The sequence below is a fragment of the Gavialis gangeticus genome, unplaced genomic scaffold, assembly GCF_001723915.1.
Source record: "Gavialis gangeticus isolate Ggan-Ray unplaced genomic scaffold, GavGan_comp1, whole genome shotgun sequence".
NCBI classification, from domain to species: domain Eukaryota; kingdom Metazoa; phylum Chordata; order Crocodylia; family Gavialidae; genus Gavialis; species Gavialis gangeticus.
In genome coordinates, this window is record NW_017729022.1 from 139,317,387 (window position 1) to 139,336,177 (window position 18,791).

Genomic DNA, 18,791 nt, shown 5'->3' on the forward strand with positions numbered 1-18,791 from the left:
GCCAGCAGCTGTAAGGGGGGGGGGGGGTCCGAATTTGGAACCTGTACCTTGACTTTCATTTGAACTTTTTGCTTGTCCTGCCCTTTCAGTTTTTCGTCAAGGTTACCCATGCTTATGTACTGTAAAGGGTGTTGCTGTCTGACCCATTCCACTGCTCTACTGCTCCCCCTTGCAATATTGGATACTGTGGCACAGGAACAGAAAAAAAGTCTGATGTTAACTCACAAAGCAGCTGATAAGAGGAAAATCCTGGTTTGGCAAGCCCTTTTTAATTTTCTCATTGCCTCTGATTTTGCCTCTCTTGTTGGAACTTGGGTTTTTTATGTATTTTACTTTGTTTGGTCAAGTTACAGGACACACAAACTTTAAAAAAAATGTGTGAACTTGCAAACTTGCAGCTGCAGTCTCTGGTGAAGGATATTTTAGAAGTATTTTTAGATGAGTAAATGGTCTCCAGAGTAAGTGAAGTGAACAGCACAGGACACATTTTAATACTAACCCCTTAGTTTTCTAATGGGTTAACTCCTTGCAGTTTGCATTAGTAGGTCATGTTCTGGACTGGTGGACAGCAAAACCAGGGGTGTTTTGAATCCATTTTTATTGAGATGATTGGCATGACTAGCTAAATTAATCACAATTGATCAAAGTTGACATAGAAGGGGAAGAAAGAAATGCTGCTTATTTCAAGATGGAGCCACCCACCTTTTATTGTTTGAAGTTATCCATAAGCAGCCTGTCTGATAGCGAACATGTTACAAACGGAGCAAGAAGAGCAGCCGATTCAAACTTGCCTTGCATAATTAGAGAGCTGAGTTACGTATTTTTAATTAGAAACTTGGGAACCTTCAGATGATGTCTGCTTGCAAGGTTCATCCTGGTTAATCATAAAACAACAAAAAAACAGCAAAGAAATGGATTGTGAAATGCTCCTTTTTGGATATGCCCCTTTTCTGTTTCCTTTAGTTTAGTTTTAAAGTTAATGGACTTGGGGTTTTTTATTTAATGAATCAATGCTCACCAATGACGAGGCCCTCCAATCATGACTAATGAGGCCTTTAAAGTGTTACAAAGCGCTCTGTTTACTGCCACTTATCGGCTATACAAAACTATTTTGTTTGGATCCACAGAATCCTAAACTTGTGAATTGACACTAATAGTTTCATACACATGAAGTCCATTTTAATTCTCGTTTTGTAGCTTACAGTGAACTTTCTGCTGAAGTAATTGTTTTGATTTCCTCCCCTTCCCCCCTTAACATGAGCAGAAAGACAGAAGTGTCTAGCAGGGGTTTTGTTATCTCCTACCCAGAGACTTAATTTGCTGACACAATTGCATACTTGTATTGCTTTTGCTATACAATCCCAGTGGAGCTTCCTAAGATCTTCTCAATCATTTCATCTCTGTTGTTCTGCCAGTGGTCAAAGGAAAAGCAGAGTGTAAATGCCATGGCTTGTTTCTGCAAAAAAGGAAACGTGCATTGTCTTGTAACAGCACTGGTGTGTTCTGCACTACTGAGCTGCAGCAGCTCCTCAGCTGGAGCCACTCCACTTCCTGTGTCACCTCCCTTTGTAGATCGCAGGTAGCAGAATCCATGTAGGATGTACGTGACTTGCTTTTGCCAGAGAGGCTATGTGAGTGTCCAGGCAAACTGTGAATTTTATTAACAATAGTTTTATCAAACCATAAAGCTTTTATCCAAAATACTTTTGTCCCGCAGCATAATGCATTTTCTCTCTGTTTTCCAAAGCCCCAATTTTATGAAAGCACTTTTCAGAAAGATTTTTTTATATCAAATTAATTCTAAAATACATAGATTTTTGCATTCCTTTACATGCAATACATGATAGAGATGGGAGCAGCTGTTTGTTCAGGTCTGTGGCTGTTCGGTTCACCTAGCTTGTTAGGTGGGAGCAACCCAGAGCAGCTAGTGCATGCCAATAACTGTGCCCCAAATACATCTACGTTCACACCATGTGTTTGCAGCATATACACCAACAATCCCTGACAGCTAACCCTGATGTCCAGGAATTTCATAATTCATTGTTTATGCTTTGAAAAGTAGCAAAAGTATATGTTTCATAATAGTATATGTTATTATACACAGTTACTTGTCTGAATGCATGTGTGTGATCTGAGCAGGGAACTTGGAATCTGTGCTTCTAGCTCTATCTCTAGCTAACTGAAGCCCATAGGACTCTTATTTGTGTGCCATCTTCCCTTTCTGTGCAGTATAAAAAAGGCTCCTTCAAAGGGCCTTCAAAGTAGGGCTCCTTTAAAAAAAATAAGACAGTTGACTCATTTTTACTAAATGGTTGGAGGTCTGCGGATAAATAGTGCCATGAAACATATTTTATTTATCATAATGTTTTGAAAGAGTGAGTCAGGCATGATGGCCGGGGGTAAAGTCAGGATAATCATGACTTTGTGGCCACATGCACTGGTTTCTTACACCAGTGACTAAGTATTACTGTGTTCCTTCTGGAATACAGAAGAACCATTAGCAATTGCACCAAAGGACAAATCCTCTGTCAGGTAGCTATGAGCAAGGTTGTTGCCAACTTTTGTGCAGGCGTTCGGCAAGCAGAGAATGACACGTTTCCTCATTTCTTTGTACTTAGAGTAGTTATTAGCCACTGGGCAAAAAGAAAAGGGGGAAAAAAAGGGAAAAATCAATAAAGGGTTACCTGTGTGATCTAGCATGTTTACACACTTGTTTCAAATTCAGGCCCAGTGAATTTGAAGCATTGATTTTCTTTCATCCTGTTCGTAACTCTACCGTAGCCTTTTCTCTGTAAGGCAGAAGGATCCACTGCAAAGGTTTAAGAGGGAGTTTGGGTTGCTATTTTTGCCAAGCCTCTTTTTCTGCCCTTTGTACCAAGCTTGGAATCAGCAGAGGTAGCAGAAGGAATCGCTCAGTTTCTGCATGGCTCTGGATTCACAGTAATCATCCACATATGGTTTACAACAGGCTAAGCCTGCAGGATTACAAGAGCCAACATCAGTCATTTGTCTCTGCTGCATAGAAACCTTCCCTCTTAGGCAAATGCATCTCCCCTTTCACACACACACCCCTCTTTCCCCAGTGACGATCATCTACTGTTGGATTTTGCATGCTCATCAGCCTTACATGTTTTGAACTCTGCAGGTTACCATAGAAGTGGTTGACGCTACTGATGCTGAACCAGAGAAGGACCTGCACAAAGAAAGCAGCAAGCCCAGCTGGTCAGTCCCATCACCTGACTGGAGAAACTGGTGGCAGAGGTCCTCGACTTTGACTCGCATGAGTAGTGGTGATCAGGACTACAAGTATGACAGCACCACCGAAGATAGCAACTTCCTAAACCCTCTCGGTGGGTGGGATAGGCATGCACCCGGTCACCGGACTTTTGAATCCAAGGAGCAGACAGAGTATGGTGAGTTTGCATTCCAGACCTCTTATGGGCATCTTGGGATTGTAAAACGAGTTTGGGGGAAATGAGAATGATGAGGCATCGCTGAAAGTAAGCCAAGCAAAACAGTTTTTCAGCATGTGGCTTTTGTTCATCAGCTCTTAAATACAAATCTGTGCAGATTCACAAACTAGACGGTGGTAGCCACATTCCAGTACTAAGGCTATAATCTTGCAAATCATACCAGTTATCCCAGAAGAGGAACTTTTTTTAGTCAAAAGTATACTTTTTTTAAACAGAGGAAACAAGGTTTCATATTTATTTTTGGTGCAAGGGTAAGTGTAAATTTAGAATCATGTGCAGTGGTTTGGAAACTAAAATACAACCGGTGGAGAAATAAGTGAGATCAACAATGTGGTCACGTTTGTTGATACATAAATAAGACCTGTTAAACTGACATGTGTGAAGAGTGGTGTGTTCAGCAGGAACATTTTGCATTTGAGCTTGTATGTATAACTCTGTTCCAGATGTGTCATGATGGAAACAATTGTTTTCAGCTTGGTGCTTGAAAGACTTGCAAAAACCAGGAAACAGAAAGAAATTGGTACTTATTTACTTGTTGTCTCATAAATCTATTTGTGTACACTTGGGATGACTTCAGGGAGTTGGTTTAGTATATATCACAGGGCTTCCAGGTGGGTTGAACCTTTAGGATCAGGCAATACATAGGCAGATTTGTAGATAGCATAGCGTAGGGTTTCACAGTTGTGGTTTGATTCCTTACTGTTTGCACTGCATTGCTTAGATCCCATAGAGCACCTGCAAAGGATTGCTTCAGCCTTAATTTTCCCTGTTTTGGAGCTTTAACTCTAGAGTCTTAACTGTGACTTAGTCCTCTCATTGACTTTTAGGTAGTATTGCGAGTCAAGATTATGAAGTGCTTCCTCTTTTTTGTACCTGCATTTGCTTGTGGGCATATTTAATGATACCACATATGGAGTAGGTGGTTGGACATCTCAGTCAAGTTAAATTGTTTCCACAAACAATTATGGGCACAGTATTGCAAAAAAAAAAGATGACAAGTGTAGAAACAGAAAGAGTAGGTGACACTTGACTGAAAATCTGGCCCTGCCTATTTATTACCATATATTGTATATCATGTACTGAAATATGTACAACACTTAGGTAGTCATTAAAGTCTTCTCCTTTGCAAATCACAGCATGGTCTTAATGGCAAGCCATCCCTTCTCCCTGGTCTTTTGACTGAGATTATGATATTGCACTTGATTAAGATCCAACGCCCCCTGTTAGCAGGGACTATTTTTCAGACTTCCCATGCAGAAGAGGCAACATAGTGACCCCATCTATACTAGCGCTTGAAATTTGTTGGCTAAGCCAGTTTCATAGGTGGCTTTAGCACATGTCAAGCTCGTGCAGTTTAAGATAGTTTCCCTGGCCAAGGGAGACCTGAGCGTAAACACTGAAAAATTCTCAAGATAGCAGGTGAAATATTGTTTAATTGAATTTGAGAATAGTCCTGTTCATTAATTATTTCTGTTGTAGCGGTAGCTGGGAGCTGCTGTCACAGACCAAAACCCTGTAATGCTAGGGGCTGTACGTACGCAGAACAAAAAAGATTGGGCTCTTTCCCCAAAAAACTGCTAATGCTGCAGGATCAAACCCTGAGCAATGATAAATGGTCTGTGAACTGCAATAAAACCTCTGCTCCCAGGAGTGCAGGGTGTTCATTCAGTTCACTACAGCAGTGATTCCTCCTTCTCTTGCTCTGATGCTTGAAGGATAAAGCAAAAATACCCACACACAAGTTGCCCTCAAAAAAAAATGCTTGAGATGCATTCTGTCTTAAAAAGCAGCTAAGCATCCAGTTCCTTTGTGGTACTATTACTACATTTTCTGGGGAGGAGAAAGGATTTCTTTTATTATTATTTTTGTATGTCCTTCTAGCTGGTGATCAGAAAGCCTATTCCTGCATAAGAACAATAATGTTTGAATGCATGTACTATTAGTTCACGACCCAGCTTTACAGCTGAAGATTCTCCGCTGCCAAGAGGTCAAAAGAGAAAGGAAATATTTTTTCAAATAATGTTGCATGCATTTCCCCAAGGAGAGTCAAGTGTGAAAACCATTTAAACAGCAGACTTAGGGTTGGCATTCAGCCCAAGTTTCAGGTAGACACATCTGGATTCCATTCATGCTATGCCTACTTAATAAAAAACACTGTACAGTAGTTTTTTGGTAGTAGGGGTTCATCTTTTTTTTTCTCACTTCCTTCCTCATCTTTGTTCTCATTCAGATTATATTGATGGTGACGGAGACTGGAGCCCGTGGTCCGTTTGCAGTGTGACCTGTGGGAGTGGCAATCAGAAGCGGACCAGGTCCTGCGGCTATGCCTGCACAGCCACAGAGTCAAGGACATGTGATCGCCCAAACTGTCCAGGTTTGGCTGATGGAATCAACTTTCTATAAGAAGAGTCTGTGTGCCAGAGGCCAAAGCACTAGCTCAGGGTGGGGGTGCAGATGGGGATGGGGCAGGGTCTTGGTCTTCACCACACGTTTGAAGATCAGAGTTTCCTTTGTTCCTTGGCTACGTTTGAGTGTTTTTTTTCCCTAGACATTTGTGCCCTGGTTCTGAGGCTTACTTTATTAACCTGGATTTTATATGCAGCAGTATAATAGGAGGCCAGCTAGGCCGTAAGGTACTGTGCCTGCATTTTCAATTTTGGGTGGATTTACTGCATGTGGTTCTTAAACCAAATGTCTGTTACTGGACATCTCTCCTTGCTGGGGCTAAGTTTGTCAGACATGGTTTCTCGCTGAAGGCAAACTTTGTTGTTGCTGGCTGCGCTCTCTCAAAACCTGCCAGTCCACATTGAGACCAGTCGTGAACTGCCAGTCCACATCGGTTGTTGCTTGCCCAGCTGCACATTCTGTATTTACAATACCATAGTTCTTGCCCAAAGAAACGGACAATCTCTTCACTTTGCACACATTTGCAGTTTCAGAGCAGCCACATTTCTACTGTTTGGCAGAAAGAACATACATGGCAATATTCAAATGCCACACTTGCCCTGACATCAGGAGCAAATAGCTCTATGCTGGTTCAGAAAAGAAGCCTCTTAATGGATTGTGCCACACATCCACGGAGGTGTTTTAGGACCAGTGGGGCCTTACGTTCTACAAGCTATAAATGCTGTTGGTATTTGATTAAAGGGAAATTTTTCTAAACACACCACATCACAAAAGCTCTTGTCCTTTTCAGTATGAAGTTCCTGAATATAAATGAGAAAACCAAGGAGGTCCAGCATAAATATTTTTCTGTCTTGTTCAGTCCATGTTACCTACTAATTGGAGAAGTCTCAAAACAAGAGGTCTTGCCCTGCAATAAATCTATGTAATAGCTAGATTAAGGTGCAGTTCTGGCTCAAACCTGCTTTGACCATAGGGCCAAGAAAGGCCATCTCACCTAGGCCTCTCACTATAACAATACTTCCATCTCTGGTTGCTTAAAGGTTCCAATCCAAGGACATCCTCCAACTGAGCATATATGTAAAGTCTAACATCCACCCTATAATGAATTTAAGGCTGCCTTTAAAAAGTACTTCACAAATTAGTTGTTTTTTAGATCTTTAAAAATTTTTACTACAGTGAGTTGGCACTCTGTCATACCCTGAGGGTGCATCTACACATGCATGTTAATGTGAAGCAATAAACTCTGGAGCTTATTGCTCCAGGCACACCATTTGCACATGTTCCTGAGACCACAACACATTGAGCTAGGTCAGAGCAGCCCCAGCTGGCAGGGGGCCCCAGGGGTCAGCCTGCCAGCCCAGGGATGCTCTCCTGGCTCAACATGCCACAGAGGGGTAGGCTGGGGCACGAGGCCGCTTCAGTGCAGGGCTAGCCAGCAGACAGCCCCTGTACTGAAGCACCCTTGGGCCCCAAGCATCTGGGCAGCGTCTAAACCTGCGCTGCTGTGGAATTTTTTACTCTGCAGCAGGATAGTACTTGTATGCAGCCTAATAGGGGTGCATGTGTAGACACTGAAATGTTTAATGTTCAGCTAATTAGTTTACTGTGCAGTAAATGTCTTATGTAGATGCACCCCAAGCCTGCACAATTGCACCCCTTACTGATATGACACAAACCAACACAACACTGTGCTAGAGCATGCATTTCACTAACACCTTGGTCATGTTTTACTTTGTGCTTCAGAAAGGTGAAAGACCTAAAACAGCTTTCAGATTCAAAGTATGACACTGGGACTATACAAATGATGGCATTACTAGAGAGAGAATGTTTAAAGTCCCTGTACAAGCAGTCAAGTGTGCGTGAAAGCTGCTGTCTTACACAGGCACACACACCCATCAGACCCTCTATTTGCTAGCCATGTCTCCATGTGTGACACAATCCAGCAGTAAGTTTATTGTTGAACCTACTCCCCTCCTCCTCCAACCTAAACACAATGGGTTAAATCCCAAAAGGCCATGTGTCTCTCAGTTCTAGTCTCCAGTATTTATTACCTACTAGCATCAAACAGTGGCAAATTTGAAAGAATGCATTATGTCATTTAACAGACACCCAAGGATCAGCAAGGAGAACGTAATTCACTCTTTGAGGCTGTGCTGACATTTTTAAAATGACGGGGGCAAAGCTCAGCTTCTACTGTTTATAATGCCAGAAGATCCTCTGCAGTGAATTATTGCCTTGTAATGGATTCTCGGGTATCTATTCTTCTACATCTACTGCTCGAGCTAAAGCAAAACCTCACCATAATTTATTGAAAAGAAGCCTGGGGCTGTTTTGAAGCTTTGTAAGCCACCAGTTTGGGTTACTCTGCCCCAGTTACGGGACCTAGAGAATGTTCACTGGGAAGGGGATGGAAGGTAAATTGCCTTATTAATCACACAGCTTGCCACATTCAGAGTGTGCTGCTGTCTTTGGAAATCTCTTGTAAAATAGAACAAACATTTACTAATTTAAATGCTTGGTCTGAAGGGCTTTTTTGTTTTAATAGCTGGCAAATATGAGCACACATGGGCTAAATAAAATAGCAGCAAAAAGGATGTCCTTTTTTTGCAAAATGTAATTAGTCCAGTGATGACTATCTCCCACAGATTTTCTAGTGATCCATATTTGTGTCTGCTAATAATAAATGTCTAACTGGAGCTTGAATCTGCTAAGAATTGTGGACTTTTTGTTTATCTATCCCTCACCCACTCCTTTCACTCCACTAGCAGAAGAAGAGAATGTACTGGAGAGTATAACACAGGTGAATTCACATCTCATTGGTTTATAGGTGCAGTTTTAGTAACTCAGAGACAAGCTTATTATAGCAGGGATCCTGGTTTTCTCTGATTAAAAAAAAACTCCAATTTTCAGATTGAAAAAAGTAACCCAAAATCCACATTTTTCCGTGATCAGAATGAAACAGCACTAATATATAGATATATATATTACTTTTTATATTTTATATTATATATAACTTTTTAAATATACAATATATATTACTTTTTTAATATAAAAATTGGGGGTTTTTTTAATCAGAGGAAACCAGGATCCTTGCTTATCAGCTAGCATGCCTTCTTGCATCCCAGCATTTAAAAAAGGCACAGCAGAGGCTGTCTCTAAACAGTTTCACACTTCTGCATTTGCGCTTGGCAGAGGGAATCCTTCCACTTCTCTTACTTTCAGTGTTTTCCTCCAGTATTCATTTCAATACAGGCAGTATAAACAGGGCTTTGGGCAATATAAGCGGGGCAGGGGAGGAGGGAGGTAGCATTGTTCCCTAACCTCTTAGGAGAAAATCTAACCACCATCATTTTGTGTTTGTATAGGGATCGAAGATACCTTCAGGACAGCTGCCACAGAAGTGAGCTTACTTGCAGGAAGTGAAGACTTCAATGCCACCAAGCTATTTGAAGTTGGTAAGAAGCTGCCAGCCAATAATTTCTCATATACAAGAAGCAACTTTTTTCCAAAATTCAGCTGCTAGGTGTTGGGATACATGCTATAAGTGAGGAAATATGGTAATGGCAGTTTCTACAGGGCAGTAAAGCTGTGCTGGGGTAAGTGCTCCAGCAGCGATTGAATCTGTAGAATTTGCTATTCAGTTATGGCTACTTACCAGTATTTTCAAGAAAATAACTGTTTTTCTTCATTTTTCCTCAAAACAAGGTGTGTATCCTATTTGGGGCCATGTTGTATGTGAGAAAATACAGTAATCATGCCCCAGGTCACTTGATCGTCTTGCTGTTAAGAATCAGACCTTGAACTCAGATTGTCTTGTTTCTCAACCTAGCTTTGTCACGGGTCCCTTTCAGAAAAATTTAGAATATTTAAATAGAATCTACTAGTCTGTACATTCCTTGACCATGGCCCCTCATGGGTCTGGTGCCACAAGAACATCCTAAAATATATGATGTAGCATCCAAAAGTGTCTGTATCCAAAAGGCTTTCTGAAACCCAAACCACTTGGCAGCAGAACTGGCAGCAGTTATGAGAAGTGGTTCCAGTGTCAGATCAGAGAGAGATCATTTTGACATTTTTTGGATCACAACTGCTCTAAAGAACCTTTCGGGGAAGACACAATGCAGCGAGAGAAGTAAATGAAACCACAGTAGATGCATCTACATGTGCGCTTTACTGCGGAGTTGCCTAATTAGCTCCACAGTAGTGTCACTATCTACACGTGCAGCACTATTAGGCCACAGTAAATTAATTGACTCCACTGTGGTATAGTACTGCCCAGCACAAGTTCTATCCTACAGCGGAGTTATCTAGTGTGCCACAACACACAGGTAGACAGTGACTGGAGCTGGCTAGGGCACAAGGGTGTTATAGTGCAGGGCCTGCCCGCCAGCTAGCCCCACACTGTAGCGCCCTGATGCCCCAGCCAGTCCCTCTGCAGCATGTTGAGCTGGGGCAAAGCAGCTCCAGGCTGGTAGGCTAATCCCTGTGACACCTTGCCAGCTGGGGCTGCACCACCCCAGCTCAACATGCTGTGGCCCTGGGCACACATGTAAACACTGTGCCTAGGAGCAATAAACTCTGGTGTGAACTGTGCCAGAGTTTATTCAGCCATGCTAATTGCATGTATAGATGCACGCAGCTTGATTGAATTAAAGAATCATCAGTTTATCAGCTTGGAGTTTCCGGTGTCATTACAAACTGCTTAAGCCTCACTTGCAGTGTTATCTGGGTGATGCAACCAGGCAGTTGTGCCATCTTCAGCTTAGGACCTAGGTAGCGGCACCTGGGTCTCCAGGCTCCTATTCCCAATATCAGAGTTAGCGTGGCATCTTAAGGCCAGTCACTTGAACTCCCTGGGTTTCATTCAGTTCATCCATTTGGAAAATGGAGATAATGCCTTATTGCACCTCATAGGCTTATTGGGGGGCTCAGTGAAAAGTTTGCAAGGTGTGTTGAGATCCCAAAAAGGTAAAAGTTGTGCAGGAACTGAAGATTTGTATTGTTGTGGTGTTGTCACATGCTGTAGTATTACTTGGAGCCTCCCTTATCAACAGATTGTGTCTCCCCAGTTAGCAACAAGATAAGGTAACACGTTGCAGTCAAGTGGGCCTTGCGGCCCTGCCTTGGTTAAGCAGAGCTTCCTGCTGAATAGCTGCATTTCTCAAATGTGATTATATCTTCATTTTATTCTCCCTGTAGTTGTCATGTTGACATGTTTGCAGCACTGAAATGTCTTAAAGCATTTTCACTTCCTGTCCTCACACAGATACTGACAGCTGTGAAAGATGGATGAGCTGTAAAAGTGAGTTCCTGAAGAAATACATGCACAAAGTAGTCAATGACCTTCCCAGCTGCCCTTGCTCCTACCCCACAGAAGTTGCCTACAGCACTGCTGAGATATACGATCGGAGTAAGCGGAAAAACTTTCGCTGGAAAGATGCGAGTGGGCCAAAGGAAAAACTGGAGATATATAAACCCACTGCACGCTACTGCATCCGGTCCATGCTTTCCTTAGAGAGCACAACTCTAGCAGCACAGCACTGCTGCTACGATGACAATATGCAGCTGATCACCAGGGGTAAAGGGGCAGGCACGCCAAACCTGATCAGCATTGAATTTTCAGCGGAGCTCCATTACAAAGTAGACATTTTGCCTTGGATTATCTGCAAAGGGGACTGGAGCAGATACAATGAGGCACGGCCGCCTAATAATGGCCAGAAATGTACAGAAAACCCTTCAGATGAAGACTATTATAGGCAGTTCCAAGAAGCAAGAGAATACTGAAAAGACTGGACTCCTCAGACAGCCTTTGTTGCTGCAAGACTGAAAACATTCGTTGAATGATCTGCTTGAAAAGGGAAAGATTGCTTTTTCTTCCTAACAAATGTATATATCTGTATATAATACATGGGTATTTTTGCAGTGTGTGTAATTTATATATGCATTTCTCACACACTCAGCTCTCTTGCTTCATACAAACATGTACACACGTTTTCCTGATAAACATATGTAGCAGAAACTTACTTTTTAAATTCAAAACCTCGAGAAAATTAATATAGTTGGGCTAAAAGAAGGGCTTTGCTTCCACATCACACTTGCAAAATCCAAGTCAAACTTTGATCCTACCCTCATTAAGGTCAATAGCAAAATACCTGTTGATTCAGGTATATGAGCGAGGATCTGCCCTTCACCACAGCATTGGATGTGTGTGAAGTAAGCGAAGCCTGGGGATAAATGAAATGAGAATCAGCAAAACACTTAAGCATGTACTTAAACCCTCTGACCAGAACAGGATTTTAAGCCTGGGTTTTGCTGCACTAGGACCACCACCAAATTGAACCACCACCAAACATTCTGAAGCAAGCAGTTTTTACACATAACTTATTTAATATGAATATAGATGTTTTAAAAGTATTTTCTCTGGAGAAGCATTTGTGAAAATGTTTAGTCCTGTTTCTACGGGGCAGGAGGAGATTTTAGGGATGGAAGAATACTAATTATTGGAAGGGGAAAAGCAAGTAGGAATACTGGTAACAAGGAAACCAAGCCCAAACCCTAATCACTCCTTGCTAGAAAGCTACTTAGCTTTTCATCCAAACGGGTCCGGGCAAACGCATCTGGGGTGAGCTGTCAAGGAGACGCAGCCTTGCAGCTACCCCAGAAGAATCCAAAGACTTGGACCTTGCAAAGACGTACAAGTAGGTGGTTTCATGGGCAGATCCACAGCTGGCGAGACTTGTCATAGTTCCCCCTCATGTCAATGGATTTATGCCATTTTATGGAGTAAGGATCCGTTTCGTGGTGTGCATGTAAAGCACAGGGCCTAAAAAGCCCAAACTTGCTCTGGCTGGTGACTCTGGTTAAAAAGATACTAACACAAAGCTTGAGGAATCAGTCTCCAAACTGAATTTGAAGGATTCTGCTAAGAAAGAGGCACTTTTTGAAAGAGGAGAAACAGGCTTTACATTGTTTTTAAAATATATGTACTAAGATACAGAGGTGGCATTTTATAATTCTTTCCAGTAATGCATTAAGTGCACAGTATTATACAGAAAAACTTATTTTTCAAAGAGGGAAGGGAGGGCGAGTTCTAGAACTGTTCATGATGTTAAGGGAGAAAACCTCTGCATTATTTTTGTAAAGTATTTATTAAGTTTATAGTAAGTCATGCTTTGGGGTATTTTAACATGCAGTGCTTCTGTAAATGGAACATGATTGCCAGGAAAGAAATTATTGCGAGGCAAATGTTTCTCTTGCAGTTTTCCGTAAAAAGCAACTCTATAAATAAACCTGTAATTAAACAGTTGGTACCTGCATTCTCATTAGAGAAAAAAATTACAGTGTGGGAAAGGGGGTAATAAATACTTGCAGTTCTGTCAAGGAAAAAGCCTGTCTTGATGCAAGTTGATCTACATCTGAAATATAAGAGCTAAACTTGGAGTACTCGTGTGTGGTCAGATAGGCATACAGTGGGATCCTGTTTATTATATTATGGTTAATCATAAGCACAAGATTTAAAGATGGCTATGAAGAAACCATGGCTTCTACTAACTGCTGTAAATCTTCTCACCCAGCTCTGTTCACAGGTGTTGGTTTATGAGGATAAACCAAAGGCTGCTTAGTTGGACAGGCATGGCATGGCTATCACATGTCCCTAATTACAGGGACTGTCTCCTTTTGGTGTTGATGAAAACCAGGTAGTCTGAACCCTCTTAAAACAGACCAGGTAGGGAGGTGACTCGCCAGACAAGCCAGCATAACTGACAACAAATGACCTAAACACCTCAGACATCAAATCATAGAGAAAAAAAAAGCCACACAGCTGCTGGTGTCTGGTTAGCTGCATGGGGCTATTATGGCTCTTCTTGGACATTGGAAAGGAGGAACAACCACTTATTACCTCATTTTTCAGCATGGGATGGAACCAGCACGTCTAGTTTCTTTGGGAGAGTGACCTGAAGGGCAGTCACAAATTTTATCTTAAGTATATAATAAAACGAAAAGTGAAGCCACTAGGAGATTTTAGCAATGCACCTTTAACATTCAACAACATAACAAATGCAGTGAGAATAGGGAGAGAATATCGTAATAAATGAGGTGACACACAGGCTCTGAAGTCCACTGTTCGCAATGTGCCAAGACTAGAAAGACTTTGGCAACCCGTTACAAATGTTTTTGGGATCAGCGAGCTTTTTCCCACCATTAGCCCTGGAGTGTGGATCAGAGGAGAAGCATTCTCAGTCTCTGCAGTCTTCAATTCCCTGTTCTTTAAATAAAAAAAACAAAATGTACATGAAGTAACAGCCCATTAGATACAGCATCTCACATTCAACCTCCATGTGAAGGGTAGCGTGGAAATTAAAACAAGCCTATCCAAGTACAAGCTCCATGACTTCCAGCACTGCTTAGGCAAGCACTTGTCTCCATAAATGCTACATATTAAAAAAAGAAAAAAAAAAGTAGGGCTGGGATTTGGCTTTGGACTGCATTGACTCCAGCAGGCTTCAACTCAGGTCATCAGTGTATTGGGACCTGCTATTAGGGCAAAAAAGGCCAAAAATTAGAGAAGAAAACTTTGAGCAGGGTAATTACTGAAGACAACAGAGTAATCAGGCAAAGCCATCTGGATTGGTGGGCACATTTAATTGTGATGCATGCAAATATATTTCAGCAAGAATTCAGGTCCTACAAACTGGGAGATGACATCCTTAAAATGGTGACTCTGGGAAGGACTAAGGGACAGTTAATAGAACGTGAGTGTTCAGCATGAGACTGTGGCAAATAAAACCAAAAAAGTTAAGGCAAGCCCTGGATATATAAACCTTAGTAACAAAGTACTAAGGAGTAGTAAGAAAGACAAGAGATGTGATTTCACCTCTGCATATAGCTTTCCTGGGCCCAATAGTGGAATAGTTTCCTCCAGTTCAGCTTTCCACAGTTTTAACAAGAGAAAGCCCCAGAAATTATCTGAAGGATGGGGAAAAATGCTTTATAATGGGACACTTAAGTAACTTCACTCTCTCTGAATCACAGAATCATAGCAAATTAGGGTTGGAAGGGACCTCAGGAGGCCATCTAGTCCAACTCCCTGCTCAAAGCAGGACCAGCCCCAACTAGACCATCGCAACCAAGGCTTTGTCTAGCCCGGTTTTGAAAACCTCCAAGGATGGAGCTTCCACCACCACCTCTCTGGATAACCTGTTCCAGTGTTTTACTCCCCTCCTAGTGAGAAAATTCCTCCTAATAGCTAACCTAAACTTCCCTTGCTGCAACTTGAGACCATTGCTCCTTGTTCTGTCACCTGCCACCACTGAGAACAGTCCAGCTCCATCCTCTTTCAAACCCCACTTCAGGCATTACTTTATGGTCAGGGCTGCCAGGCTCTGGAATGGGATCCCAAGGGAGGTGGTGCTCTCCCCTAACTTGGGGGTCTTCAAGAGGAGGTTGGATAGATATCTGGCTGGGGTATTATGATCCCAGCACTCGTTCCTACCCAGGGCAGGGGGTCGGACTTGATGATCTGTTCAGGTCCCTTCCCACCCTAGAAACTATGAAACTATCTAGTTGAAGGCTGCTATTAAATCTGCTCTCAGTCTCTTCTCTAAATAAGCCCAGTTCCCTCAGTCTTTCTTCAGAAGTCATGTGCCCCAGCCCCCTCACCATTTTTGTAGCCCTCTGCTGGACTCTCTCCAATTTGTCAATATCCTTTCTGTAGTGGGGGGCCCAAAACTTAAGATAGTACTCCAGACGTGGCTTCACCAGTGCTGAATAGAGAGGAATAACCATCACTTCCATTGACCTACTGGCAACACTCCTACCAATGCAGCTCAGTCTGCTGTTAGCCTTCTTGGCAACCAGGGCACTCTACTGGCTCATATTCATCTTATTGTCCACTGTAACCACCAGGTCCTTTTCTGCAGAGCTGCTGCCCAGCCAGTCATCCCCCAGCCTGTACGGGTGCATGGGACTGTGCTGTCCTAAGTGCAGGACTTTGCACTTGTCCTTGTTGAACCTCATGAGTTTTGTTTTGTCCCAATCCTCCAATTTGTCTAGGTCACTGAATCCTAGCCCTACCCTCCAACGTATCTACTACTCCTCCCACCTTGGTGTCATCTGAAAACTTGTTGAGGGTGCACTCTATGCCATCTTCCTTTTCTAGCTAAGAGTTCCTTATACACCTCAGAGAAGAAATTCTGGGTAGTAAAGCCTAACAGGAACCAACGACAACAAGTTAAAGCCAGGTATGAACCTGCATCTTATTTTCAGATGGGTGACATGAGCTGCAAGCTACCAACGGAAGTGGAGGACTCTCTTCACTTGTCATCTTCAAATCAAGGGGTTTTGGAAGACTCAAGTGTTTACGTGTGTTATTGAGTCCCATATAGGGCCAGCTGGGTACAACGCCATGGCTCGGTTACAAAGAAGGTCAGACTAGCTGATCCAATGGCCCCTTCTGATCTTAGGGTGAAGTTTCTGTGAAAATTTATAAAATGGTGGTAAAACTCCCTACTGTCCCTAAATCTCTCTGAAGGGCTAAGTGGCCATGTCCCTTTAAAAATGGGACCTGAACCCTTTTGAAATGCTCTTGGGTAAAATTTTCCACACAGACATTAAAGATTCACTGAGCAAGGCATGGCTTATAAGGCCAGAAGAGGCTGTGTTAGGATCACATCTGACCACCAGCATAATATAGGTCTGTTCTCAAGGAACTTTTCTTTGAACTAGAGCCTATCATTGAGGAAAAAACATCCCGATCTTCCTTTTAAAAAAAAAAAATTCCCGTGAGAAACTCCACCACAATTCTTAGTCGTCTGATGCCAGACCACCTTGCTCTTCATTTATTACAGCAACCGCAGCCAGACACATACACCGCAGGACCAATTACCAAGCAAAGGAACTTAATTGGCACCCAGAACATTTTGACTGATTAAAATTACAGATGACTGTGATGAGCTGTTTCTGCACACAGTGAGGATTCATAGTGAGTCCTGGCCAGGTGGGCATTTGCGTCACCTGTTGGCACACACAGGTCCCAGGTGGCTTCATGCACCGGCTGGCTGCCTCAGCCCGGCCAGCACACAGACTTTGTGAATAAGGCCAAGGAGGCAGCTCGGAGCCCAGGAATTGTGGACCGGCTCTGGGGGGGGACATGTCTGGAGGTGATCTCACTTTCTGGGTGCACCCCAGCACCCTCCTGTTGTTTGTCCCTACAGGGAGGCTAGGCAGAAATTTTAATAATATAAATAAGGTTAGAAGAAGTCCTTTGGCAGGGAAGAAAAGGTGCTCACTGGGCCAGGGTTATTTAAAAAGTCATGAAAGGAGTTGTGGTTTCCCAGCCTGCCATGAAAAAGCAGCAAAGAAACTCATGATATATCAGGGGTGTGCACCGGGAACTTCACCAGGGCACCCCATGGGAAGACTAGGTCCAACAGTCACAAACTGTTGGAAGGCCGATTTAGACTGGACATAAGGTAAAACTTCTTTACTGTCCGAGTCCCCAGGGCCTGGAATAGACCCCAGGCACCTACTCTGGATTTCTTTAAGAAACGCTTAGATGCCTATCCTGCTGGGATCATTTGACCCTTGCTGACTGCCTGAACTTTGGGTAGGGGGCTGGACCCGATGATCTTGTGAGGATTCCTAATGTCTATGAAATCTGTGAAATGATACTTGCTGCCTGTGACAGCTAGATCCTCTAATTCCATACTCATTCCAGGGAGGCTCCCTCCCATCCACAAGTATAGTGGGGAAGAAGCAGGCTGTAATCCAGAGCCTCCTTCTCTCTGACAAAGCTAGATTAGAGGTTGCCCACAAGAGAAGGTCCCCTTGGGCTCCCCAGCCCCTTTACACTACCATCAATAACCTGTCACCCAGTGGCAGCCCCAAGAATTTGCAAGCTTTCCATACAAATGTTTGCTAGCCCTGCTGAAGGGGGCAAGCTCAGGTGGCCACAGCTGCTTCCAAGCTGCAGCTACTTTCTCAGTTAGAAATCGCTTACCCAAACTGACACTAGCTAGAGCACTGATTAGGACCCCCATCCTTGGAGCCACCACTGACTGGCAGACACTAGCCACTGCTCTGATCCCCAGTGAATGTAACAAGGATGTGCCTGAGTGCATTACATTGCAGACTGCAGCAGTTACACCAGGGGCAGGCAAAGTCCAGCCCACAGGCTAGATCTGGCCAGCAGTGGACTCCATTTCCCAGCAGCCCCTGCCCATGACACTGGGACTGGTTTCCATGGAGACCCCAGCAGCAGCCACCCTGTGATAGTGCAGGGACAGGGTTTCCATGGAAACCGGCCCCAGCAGCACTAGCAGGGCAGGAAGGTACTCTGGGGATGGGCTGGGATCTTGCAGTAGTGATCCAGATGGTCCAGAGCCAGGGGAGAGCTGCAGTCTGCAGCCTGAATGCTCCAGGGTGTGCAGGCAGCGGATCACAGCTCTTCCCTCGGACCATGCTGTCACCACTGCGAGAAGCCGGGGCAGAGGTGGATCCGACTGGCAGCCAGCTCCATTTCCCAGCAGCCCCCACCAGCGCTGCTAGGGCCAGTTTCCATGTCAACCCTAGCCTTGCACTATCACAGCGCAGCTGTTGCTGGGGTCTCCACGGAAACCAGCCACGTAAGCACAGGGTGCTGGGAAATGGAGTCCGGCCACCAGCCAGATCCACCATTTTGCCCACCCCTGAGTTACACGCTAGGAGTAAGCAGGAAGAACACTTGGCTAGCGCAGCACAAAGTCAACATGTACATTTGGCACTAAGCCTAGGATGCATTAAAGCAATATTTTGAAAATCAGCTGGAATAAAAGTTCAAGGGTGACAATGGTAGTTATGGACCACCCTCACCCTCTGTCTCATGTGTGCACATGGACATCAACTCACTCAACTGTGCAGCCCCCCCCCCCCCCC

At 43.5% G+C, this 18,791-nt stretch overlaps 1 protein-coding gene across 1 annotated transcript in view; it reads left to right on the top strand.

The window, feature by feature from the left end:
• The window catches only part of ISM1 (isthmin 1), a gene marked incomplete at its 5' end in the record, with an annotated part of 62,478 nt that extends 49,293 nt beyond the window's left edge, over window positions 1–13,185 (top strand). Inside the window, 4 exons of the mRNA XM_019515887.1 lie at window positions 3,146–3,413; window positions 5,704–5,847; window positions 9,245–9,334; window positions 11,146–13,185. Of these exons, the coding sequence (XP_019371432.1) occupies window positions 3,146–3,413; window positions 5,704–5,847; window positions 9,245–9,334; window positions 11,146–11,663 (1,020 nt within the window). The remainder of the gene's footprint in view (window positions 1–3,145; window positions 3,414–5,703; window positions 5,848–9,244; window positions 9,335–11,145) is intronic.
• Between the last annotated feature and the right edge of the window lie 5,606 nt (window positions 13,186–18,791).